The sequence below is a fragment of the Amblyraja radiata genome, chromosome 4, assembly GCF_010909765.2.
Source record: "Amblyraja radiata isolate CabotCenter1 chromosome 4, sAmbRad1.1.pri, whole genome shotgun sequence".
In the NCBI taxonomy this organism is placed as follows: domain Eukaryota; kingdom Metazoa; phylum Chordata; class Chondrichthyes; order Rajiformes; family Rajidae; genus Amblyraja; species Amblyraja radiata.
The window spans coordinates 64,293,082-64,304,558 of record NC_045959.1 but is presented as its reverse complement, the minus strand read 5'-3'; the positions used below and the strand labels follow the sequence as shown (position 1 = coordinate 64,304,558).

The window sequence follows — 11,477 nt, the reverse complement described above, 5'->3', positions numbered from 1 at the left end:
GTGTTGAGGGCCAGGTTATTGTGCTGGCACCATATGGACAGTTGCTCGATCTCCCTTCTATACTCAGACTCATCCCCATCAGTGATACGTCCCACAACAGTGGTGTCGTCAGTGAACTTGATGATGGAGTTCGCACTGTGACTGGCTACGCAGTCATGAGTATAGAGTACAGCAGGGGGCTGAGCACACAGCCTTGAGGTGCTCCCGTGCTGATTGTTATCGAGGCTGACACATTACCACCAATATGAACAGACTGTGGTCTGTGAATGAGGAAGTCGAGGATCAAATTGCAGAAGGATGCGCAGAGACCCAGTTCTGCGGGTTTGGTAGCCAGCTTGGAGCGGATGATTGTATTAAATGCCGAGCTGTAATCAATGAATAACAGCTTGACATATGAGTTTTTGTTGTCCAAGTGGTCCAGAGTGGAGTGGAGGGCCAGCGAGATCGCATCCACTGTTGATCTGTTGTGGCGGTAAGCGAACTGTAGTGGGTCCAGGTTTTTGTCGAGGTAGGAGTTGATTTGCGCCATGATCAACCTCTCGAAGCACTTCATCACAACCGGCGTTAGTGCCACTGGTCGATAGTCATTGAGGAACGTCACCTCACTCTTCTTGGGCACCGGTATAATTGATGCCCTTTTGAAGCAGGTGGGAACCTCAGACCGCAGTAGTGAAAGGTTGAAAATGTCCGTAAAAACTGCAGCCTGTTGGTCCGCACAGGTTTTTAGAACATGACCGGGTATACCATCAGGTCCAGGCGCTTTTCGAGGGTTCACCCCCCTGAAGGATTTCCTGATGGAATGGGTGACATTTCAGGTAAAGCCCTTTCTGCCGTCGCTGCAGGTGTAGGGCCGCTCTCCGGTGTGCAGGCGCCCGTGCACCTTCAGTTCCGGTGATGACTTGAAGCCTTTGCCGCAGTCGGCATAGGTGAAGGGCCGCTCACTGCTGTGCACCCGCCGGTGCGCCCGTAGCCCCGACAACCGGGCAAAGCTCCTGCCACAGGTAGAGCAGCCATAGGGCTCCTCGCCCGTGTGCACCCGCCGGTGGATCTTCAGTTCATTTGCCCTCTTGAAGCTCTTGCCGCAGTCGGAGCAGGTGAAGGGCCTCTCACCCGAGTGCACGCGGTTGTGCTGCAGCAGGCTGTCGTAGCAGGTGAAGCTCTTGCCGCACTACGAGCAGTCGAAGGGGCGTTCTCCTGTGTGCACCCACCGGTGGGTCTCAAGATGACACGGGCTCTGCCAGGCCTTGCCACACACGTCGCACACATAACGCTTCTCCTTGTTGTGCCATCATGTGGTCCTCAATCGGGTCTCAACCCCTCGAAGCTCAGCCCGCACACCGAGCAGATGGGGCGGGGCTCACCACCCGCAACGGCCGCTCACGTTCCCGTCTCTCCGTCCACAGCAATGGCTCCTAAACCCTGCAGGAGGGGAACACAGAGGGTCACCAAGATGGCAAACAGGACATTACTAATGGATGAACATTACTAGTGCTTGAAGGGGGGGAAGGGGGGGAGTGGGGGGGGGGGGGGGGGTGGGGGAAGGAGGCAGTGAAGGAGGAAGTGAGGGAAGGGGAGGGTCAGGAGTGTGGGGGGTGAGGGGGAAGTGGGTGAGGGTGGGAGTTGAGGGGTATGGGGGGAAATCGCCCATTCACACGCAGCCGCTGGAGTACACAGTGTACATACGATGATGACAAACACAATCACTGCAAGATCCAGTGCAGAACAGTGCAAGATTGTGTTGCAGAAATGTTGTGGCAGCACGGACGAGAGGGGCCGAAGGGCCAGTCTACGGGAAGAGCTACCACCGACGCTGTCCGTGTGGAGTTTGCACGCACCCCCTCCCATGGTGCACCGGATGCGGATCGGGGCAGGGGAGGCGAGCTCAGCCTTCTAAGCCTCAGTCCCAGCTCAGATTGGCGGTGACGTCAGAGCGCCGGTCGTGCGACTGACGTCACGATGCCGGGTGGGCGGACGTGCGGGCGGCTGGACACCGTCCTCCCCCTTCTCCCCTTTCACTGGAGGTGGGGGGGGGGGGGGGGGGGGGAGTGTCAAGGGTCAGGCAGCATCTGTGGAGAAGACAGACACAAAGGGCTAGAGGTTGTGAGCTACAGGGAGAGGTTGAGTAGGCTGGGTCTCTAATCCTTGGAGCGCAGGGGGATGAGGGGTGAAATGGGGGAGGGGGTGAGGGGTAAAATGGGGAGGAGAAGGAGGTGAGGGGGAAGTGTGAGAGGGCGTGAGGTGAATGGAGTGGGGTGGGGTGTTGGGGGGAGGGGGTGAAGGGGGGGCTGATGGGTTGCCGCATCGACCTGGGAGAGCCAAGCATCCGTGCACCGCGCCGAGCCTCCCGCCCGCACGTGGGCGGTCCTTCGCCGTGACATCATCCGCGCGCACGGCGCCCTGACGTCACTGCACCTGCCATTGCATAGAGTCACGTGGGGGGCGGCATGCATCATGGGAAGAAGGTCACAGAGTGCTGGGGTCACTCAGCGGGTCGGGCAGCATCTGTGGAGAACACGGATAGGGGACGTTTTTTTGGGTCATGACCCTTCTGCATGCCTGAAACGTCACCCATCCACATTGACCAGAGATGCTGCCTGACCTGCTGTGTTACTCCAGCACTCTGTGTCTTTTAGAAACATAGAAACATAGAAATTAGGTGCAGGAGTAGGCCATTCGGCCCTTCGAGCCTGCACCGCCATTCAATATGATCATGGCTGATCATCCAACTCAGATTTTTGTGTATCTACAGTTCCTTGTGTCTGCCAAAGATGGGCACAAAGTGCGAGGGAAAATACATGAGCAATGTTTCAGGTTCCAGAACCAGGGGGTCACTGTTTAAGAATAAGGGGTACGCCATTTAGGACTGAGATGAGGACAAACATTTTCACCGAGAGAGTTGTGAATCTGTGGAATTCTCTGCCACAGAAGGCAGCAGAGACCAATTCACTGGATGGTTTCAAGAGAGAGTTAGATTTAGCTCTTCGGCCTAACGGAATTGAGGGATATGGGGCGAAAGCAGGAATGGGGCACTGATGATCAGTCATGATCATATTGAATGGCGGAACTTTTTTCCCCGCATCTAGCCTGTCAAATCCCTTAAGAATTTCTATAAGATACCCTCTCATCCTTCCAAATTCCATTAAATACAAGCCCAGTCGACCCATTCTTTCATCATATGACAGTCTAGCCATCCTGGGAATTAACCTGGTGAACTTACGCTGCACTCCCTCAATAGCAAGAAAGTCTACACACAATACTCTAGGTGTGCTCTCACCTGTAAAACTGCAGAACGACATATTTGCTCCTAATACTCAACTCCTCTTGTTATGACGTCTTTCAAATAATAGAGTGCTGGAGTAGCACCTTACACTTCCTTATCTCTGTGTCTCCCTCTCCTGTGACTCTCAGTCTGAAGGTTCCATCTCTCCAGAGATGCTGACTGTCCCAAAAAGGTACTCCAGCATTTTGTATCTGTCTCTGGAGAACATGGATAGGGGACATATTTTGGGTCACGACCCTTCTTCACACCTGAAACATTGCCTATTCACGTCGACCTGCTGTCTGACCCGCTCAGTTACTCCAGCACTCTGTGAAACGTCATCTATCCATGTTCTCCAGCACTTTGTGTTTTTTTGTGTGTGAACCAGCACCAACCCAGGCCACCCTTGACTCCCACACGGACATTGACTCTTATACATCCTCTGTTTTGGACTTTATCAACTCCACCATTAACAGTGTCACCTCCCTCAAACGGGTGACCATATTCCCGAATCAGAAGCCATGGATGAACAGCGAGGTCAGGCTACTGCTGAAAGCACGGGACACCGCTTTCAGGTCAGGCGATGCTCGAGCCTACAGTTCATCCAGGGATAACCTGAAGAGGGGCATCAAGAAGGCCAAGCACTGCTATAAGCTAAGGATTAAGGAGCACTTCAATAACAACTCCGACCCCCGACGCATGTGGCAAGGCATCCAGGCCATCATGGTCTATAGACCCACCAACACCAACCCCACATCCAGCGACGCCTCCTTCTTGGAGGAGCTTAACCACTTTTATGGCCGCTTTGACATGGCAATCTAGAGACAGCCATCAAGGCTGTGCTCCCTGCTGATCACCAGCCCCTCACACTCACCCCCTACGACATGTACGTGGCACTGAGCAGGATTAATGCACGTAAGGCTGCTGGCCCTGACGGCATCCCCGGGCGCGTCCTCAGGGCATGTGCTGCGCTGCTGACAGACGTCTGGACTGACATCTTCAACCTGTCACTTGCCCAAGCAGTTGTCCCCACGTGCCTTAAAACCACCTCCATCGTGCCGGTGCCAAAACACTCCACTGCGGCGAGCCTCAACGACTTCCGCCCAGTTGCACTTACTCCCATCATCACCAAGTGCATCAACGAGAGGCTGGTCCTGGCACACCTCAAAGGCTGCGTACCTCCCGCACTGGACCCCTATCAGTTCGCCTACCGCAAGAACAGGAGTACAGAGGTTGCCATCTCAGCGGCACTTCACTCCGCCCTCTCCCACCTCGACAACAGAGACACCTACGTGAGAATGCTGTTCATCGATTATAGCTCAGCATTTAACACCATTATCCCTTCAAAACTGATCACCAAACTCAGCGACCTGGGCATCGACCCCTCCCTCTTAATTGGATACTGGACTTTCTAACTAAGACCCCAGTCTGTTAGGTCAGACAACCACACCTCTTCAACCCTCACCCTGAACACCGGCGTTCCACAGGACTGTGTGCTGAGCCCCCTCCCCTTCACCTACGACTGCACACCTGTACATGGTACTAACACCATCATCAAATATGCAGATGATACAATGGTGATTGGCCTCATTAAGCAACAACGATGAGTCGGCCTATAGGGAGGAGGTCCAGCTCCTAGCAGCATGGTGCGCTGACAACAAACTGGCCCTTAACTCCAAGAAGACCAAGGAGCTCATTGTGGACTTCAGAAGGTCTAGGGGTGGCACGCACACCCCCATCCATATTAACGGGACGGAGGTGGAACGTGTTTCCAGCTTCAGGTTTCTGGGGGTCAACATCTCCGATGACCTCTCTTGGACCCACAATACCACAACTCTGGTCAAGAAGGCTCACCAGCGTCTCTTCTTCCTGCAGAGACTAAAGAAGGTCCATCTGTCTCCTCAGATTCTGGTGAACTTCTACTGTTGCACCATCGAGAGCATCCTTACCAACTGTATCACAGTATGGTATGGCAACTGCTCTGTCTCCGACCGGAAAGCACTGCAGAGGATGGTGAAAACTGCCCAACGCATCACCGGTTCCTCGCTCCCCTCCATTGAGTCTGTCCAGAGCAAGCGTTGTCTGCGAAGGGCACTCAGCATCGCCAAGGACTGCTCTCACCCCAACCATGGACTGTTTACCCTCCTACCATCCGGGAGGCGCTACAGGTATCTCCGTTGCCTGACCAGCAGGTCCAGGAACAGCTTCTTCCCTGCGGCTGTTACGCAACATAACTCTGCACCTTGGTGATTGCCAGTCACCCCCCCCCTGGACACTCCTTCCTCCAGAAAAATTGCACTATTGCTAATGTATGTACATATATATATTTTACTGTTCAATTATTCTATGTTCGCTCTTCTGGGTGAGATGCTAACTGCATTTCGTTGTCTCTGTACTGTACACTGCACAATGACAATAAGATTGAATCGGAATCTGAATCTGAGTCGGCCTCTTCCTTCCGGAGACCGCGGGCTTCACTGTGTTAAAGTCCACAGGTTGGAGCTCTTCACAGACGATTCTCAGCAAAGGATCGCAGGCTCCGCCATGTTAAAGTCTGGGCACCCGCGGCTTGAAGCACCGGGCAGGTCTTCAGGAAAGGCCACACCACTCCACATTGTTAGGCCGGTGGGGGGCCGGGGGGGGGGGGGGGGGGCGCGGAGATACGATATGGAGAAAAATCGCAACTCCGTCGAGGTAAGTGACTGGAAAAGGTTTCCCCCAATTCCCCCCCTCATCGCCCACATTAAACAAACCAAGAAACACAAAAACATACTTTTAAAACATGCTCAAAATAATAAAAACAGTAGAAGGGACAGATAGACCGTTGGCGAGGCAGCCCGTGCTGGTGGAGCCACCCGGTTGACACTGATTATTTAGGGGCCCATCTACATTTTATTTGCATTAAAAAAAATATTTATTTCATTGGATACAACGGCTCCAGCGGGTTAACGAGCAAAAGTCCTTGTTTACCTCGGCCATAATCTTGCGGATGTCCAAGGGCGGAGAACGAGTTCTCACCGCATTCTCGACAGGGCCAAGGGGCGCTGATATTCGGAACACTTCTCCATCTGTTTCCCCCCACGGACGGCTGACCTGTTGAGTTCTACCGGCACTTTAGAAGGGAATTGGACTTGACAGGCAATGTGTCGGGCCATTGGACTGGAGTCGGGAGAGAAAGATGGAAAAAAGAGATGGGGTCGGGACAGACTCCAGGACTTGATTAGGAGTGGGGGGAGGGTGTCTCCTTAATCTGGAGAATTCAATCGTCATGTCACTGGGCTGTAAGCTATGAGGTGCTGTTCCTCCAGTTTGCTTGTCACCTCACTCTGGCAATGGAGGAGGCCCAGGACAGAAAGACCAGTGTGGGAGTGGGAAGGGGAGTTAAAATGTTTGGCAACCGGGACATTCAGCAGCCCTTGGCGGGCCGAGCGCAAGTGTTGGATGAAATGCACGCCTAGTCTAGATACAATGAGCAGCAGATGCTGGTTTACAAAAAGAGGCACAATCTCCTGGAGTAACTTGCACCTCTGGAGAGCATGGACAGGCAACATTCTAGGTCAGGACACTTCTTCAGACTGCTTGGTGTGGGGGTGGAGAAAGTTGGTTAGGAAAGGTGGGGGCTGGACAAAGCCTGGCAAATGGTAGGTGGACTCAAAATGCTGGAGTAACTGAGCAGGACAGGCAGCATCTCTGGAGAGAAGGAATGGGTGATGTTTCAGGTTGAGACCTTTTTTCAGAAGTGATAGGTGGATATAGGTGAGTGAGACACTAAAAATTGCAGATGCTGGAATCTTGCATAGAACACAATTTAGTTAGATGCACAGAATCTTTTGCCCAGAGATCACGGTGAAGGGGAAAGATTTAATGGTAATCTGAGGGATATTTTTTTCACACAAAGGATGGTGTGTGTATGGAACAAGCTGCCAGAGGAGGTAGTCGAGGCTGGGACTATCCCAACATTTGAGAAACAGTTAGACAGGTGCGTGGATAGGACAGGTTTGGAGGGATACGAACCAAGCACAGGCAGGTGGGATTAGTGTAGCTGGGACATGTTCGTTGGTGTGGGCCAGTTGGGCCAAAGAGCCTATTTTCACACTATATCACTCTATGACTAACACAAAATGCTGCAGTAACTCGGCGGGTCGGGCATCATCTCTGGAGAACATGGATAGGTGACATTTCACTAAATGCTGGAATAACTCAGCGGGACAGGTAGCATCTCTGGAGAGAAGGAACGTGACGTTTCGTGTCGGCGGCAGCGACGGCTGTAGTGGGGGGCAAAGATACTAGGTGCGGGGTGACGGAGGGTCGGAGTGAATGATGGGCCCCACAAAGCAGCAGCAGCAGCGGCAGCGACGCCGGCTCCACCTCCTCCTGCCCGCCCTGATAGTGGCTGCCGCGGGCCACTCCGCCAACGGCGATAACCGCTTTCAAAACAAACCCTCCCGCATGCCGAGGCCTGGAAGAGGGAGGGAGGGGGAGCCCCCTTCCGCCATCTGAAGCACCTGCACCGCTCGGCCCGCACTTTCCTGTTGGCTGGCGGAGGAGGGGCAGTGGCGAGGATATCCCAACTGCCTCCCCCTTTGGTGGCGGCACTTGGCAGTGGACAGGGACGGCCCATGTAGCGGGGCGATGATGCCGGTGTTGTCCGAGGAGCACTGACCTTCCTTCCTCCCCTCTCTTGTACGCCCCCCCCCCTTAACCTGGGACCCCTCCTCTCCATCCAACACTGATCCCCATTCCCGCCTCTATTCAGTCCTCACTAACATCCCCTGTGCTCCCCTCCCCATCTACCCCCCCCCCCCCCCGATCTATTCAACCTGCACTGATCACCCTATCCACCTCGCGTTGATTCTCTACCCCATCCATCCTACACTGGTCCCATAATTCATCCTGTATTGACCCTCCCTTCCCATCCATCCTGCAGTGATCCTCCAATTCATCCCGCACTGACCCTCCCCCCTCCATTTATCCTGCACCGATCTCCCCATCCACCCTGTAGTGATCTCTCCATTCATCTTTTACTGATTACCCATTCATCCTGTACTGCTCCCCATCCATCCTGCACTGATCTCCCGATCAATCCTGTACTGACCTCCCCCTCCATTTATTCTGCACCGATCCCCCCATCCATCCTGTAGTGATCCCCCCATCCATCCTGTACTGATCTCCTCATTCATCCTGTAGTGATCCCTCCATTCATCCTGCACAGACCCTCCGATCCACTGTACTGACCTCTCCCCCCCCCACCCATTCATCCTGTACTGAGCTCATTAAAGAATGGGCTGAAGAAAGGACTCGACCCGAAAAGTTACCTATTTCCTTCGCTTCATAGATGCTGCCTTACCCGCTGAGTGTCTCCAGCATTTTTGTCTACCCCCATTCATCCTGTACTGATCACCCCCATTCATCCTGCATGGATCCCTCCCACCCCGTCCATCCCGTATTGATCCTCCCATTCAACTCCACTGACATCCCCCAGCGCTCTCCCTCACAATTTTACATACTCCAACCAACACGCACTAATACACCTGCCTCAATCCATCCGTTCCGCACCAATTGCCTTCTCAACCCCCCCCCCATGTATCCAGCCCGCACTTATTCACACATCCTCCCCCGACCCTATTGTGCTGGGAATGTCTTCAGAGCGAACATTGACTATGTTTGATAACGGAATGCAATCAAATGTGTTTTAATTCCCAATGTTATTATTTGTTTTAATCCATAAAGATGGATTAATTAAATTGTGAACATGTGAAACATTAAAACCTCAGTGTTCAACTGTCACTGCTGCCGTTGACACGTTATTACAGAATTCATTTTAACGGCAAATCAATGTCCTTAATATGGAGTATCAGTACTGTAGTTATTTTATGAGCAACATTCACAACTATACATTGGATTTATCCAGGTTTTACTTCTACAGTCAGTCATATACATCACAAATTTGGTCAGGAGATATTTCAGTAGAAATTGTAACGTTAATTCTGAAGTGGGAATGATGGAAACAGCGTTTACCAATAATTTCTTTAAAAATCTGGTGCGTACAAACTGGGTATCTTCATCATGTTCACAACACTTACATCTAATCTGAATGTCCGGTAATGTGGCATTTTGACACCTTTAAACATATTTCCAAAAGAACATTTGCTGCAGTTATGTCCTTTGGCCATCTCTTGTCAGTTAGTGTAATGTTTAACCTGTCAGATGGGTATAGTCCGTTTTAACAGCTATTATCATAAAATTCCTTTAGAAATTTCCTTGCAACCTGTATATTTTGTTGTGAATAAATTATGTGGGAAGTGAGAATGTTTCTGTACCAATAGCAATAACGACCCATGCTATGGCCATGTCATGATAATTTTCGGTCCCTCACAGAAAACATGCTTGCATCAATCTGTAGTGTGCATGGTTAAGCATACATGTTACCATGGTCCAGGATTTATTGATACAGGTTGATATTATGCTGAATAATCCAACCACATTTTTGTTTAGAAGTGAAAAAAAAATAGAAATTGTATTAATTGCAATGTGTAAAAAGAGTTGAGATACTGTATTATAATTTTGCTGCATGTCATTGTGGGATATATCATGTCTTGATTCGTGAATGTGTTTAGTTTGTGACTTTATTTGAAGCAGAAATAATATGTGAATGCTTCATTGACCATAATTCCGACTGGTAACTACGCACTTCGTCCGAGCACATTATCGCACGCGTCATGCAAGCCGTCTTAAATGACCACCTAAACTTTCATTTGACAACCTAAAAAGCTGCCTAGGTTGCCCGGCTGGAAACAGGGAAAAAAAGTTAAGTGAGAGCCCTGGAGAAGGAATGGGTGACGTTTCGGGTCGAGACTGAAGAGGGTCTCGACCTGAAACGTTACCCATTCCTTCTAGCATTTTGTGCCAGCAGGCTGGAGGAGCGGGCAAAGGTCTTGCCACAGAGCGGGCAGGTGAAGGGGCACTTTCAAAGCGGGTGAAGCCCTTACCACAGGACAGGCAGGGGAAGGGACGCTCATCGTTGTGGGTACGCCGGTGCTGCAACAGGCTGGGTGAAACCCTTGCCACACTCAGCGCACTCAAAGGGTCTCTCTCCGCTGTGTATCCACTGGTGCTCCCGCTGCCCCCGTGCGTTCTTGAAACTCTTGCCGCAGTGGGAGCAGCTGCTCGCCGGCGTGGGTCCGCCGGTGCTGCCGCAACCCCCGCGAGCTGTCAAACACCTCACTGCAGTACTGGCAGTCGTAGCACTGGCCACTGGTGTGCACGGCCTGGTGAGGCAGGTCGTGGGAGGCCATGGCAAAGCCCTCTCCACACACCGGGCTGGGGACGGGACGGTCGCCAGCGTGTACCCGCTGATGGGACAGCAGCTTGGTGGAGCTGGTGAAGCCCTTGTTGCAGTGGGCACAGGTGTAGGGGCGCTCGCCGGTGTGGAGGTGCTGGTGCTCCAGCAGCCTGGTGGAGCGGGTGAAGCCCTTGCCGCAGTCGCTGCATGTGTAGGGCCGCTCCCCGGTGTGCAGGCGTCTGTGCATCTTCAGTTCTGCCGAAGACTTGAAGCCGTTGCCGCAGTCGGAGCAGGTGAAGGGCCGCTCACCGCTGTGCACCCGCAGGTGCCGTCGTAGCCCCTTCGACCCGGTAAAGCCCTTGCCACAGGTGGAGCAGCTGAAGGGCCTCTCGTCCGTGTGCACTCGCTGGTGGACCTTCAGCGCCCGCGCCGTCTTGAAGCTCTTACCGCAGTCGGAGCAGCAGAATGGGTGTTCTCCCGTGTGCTCGAGCCGGTGGGTCTCCAGCTCGCTCAGGCACTGCCAGGCCTTGCCACACACGTCGCACTCATAACGCTTCTCCATCTTGTGCCCCGTCATGTGGTCCTCCACCGAAGCTCAGCCCCTCGAAGCTCCGAGCTGATGGGGGGGTTCACCGGCACCCTGGCCACCCTCAATGGCCGCTCACGTTCCCGTCTCTCCGTCCACAGCAACGGCTCCTAAACCCTACAGGAGGGGAACACAGAGGGTCAACAAGCTGGCAAACAGGACATTACTAACGTGTGTACATTACTAGTGTTTGAAGGGGGGGTAGGGAAGAGGGTGAATGGGTCAGGGGGCATGGGGGGAGGAGGGGGTGATGGGGAGGAGTGAGGGGGGTTGTCGGAGGGGGGGGGCGCCGATCATCCGGGAACTGCGGGAGGGGCGAGAAGGGGAGAAGAGTTCTCAAATCTTTTACC

The 11,477-nt window shown here is 53.0% G+C and overlaps 1 protein-coding gene across 1 annotated transcript; it reads right to left on the bottom strand.

Moving 5' to 3' along the window:
• Positions 1–811: 811 nt before the first annotated feature.
• Positions 812–11,156, bottom strand: LOC116972568 (zinc finger protein 239-like). Its single transcript, XM_033020387.1, has 2 exons — positions 10,731–11,156; positions 812–906 (listed from the first exon to the last, which is right to left on the bottom strand). Exons 1-2 carry the CDS (start codon positions 11,116–11,118, stop codon positions 812–814), a joined length of 483 nt encoding a protein of 160 aa, XP_032876278.1. The 5' UTR covers positions 11,119–11,156.
• Between the last annotated feature and the right edge of the window lie 321 nt (positions 11,157–11,477).

Bases quoted from the DNA above. Each gene is read 5' to 3' on its own strand.
- LOC116972568 (XM_033020387.1), bottom strand. From the start codon at position 11,118: ATGACGGGGCACAAGATGGAGAAGCGTTATGAGTGCGACGTGTGTGGC. The intron at 907-10,730 runs GCTTCACCCGCT...ACTGCGGCAAAG, and splicing joins ATGCAGCGACTGCGGCAAGG to GCTTCAAGTCATCACCGGAA.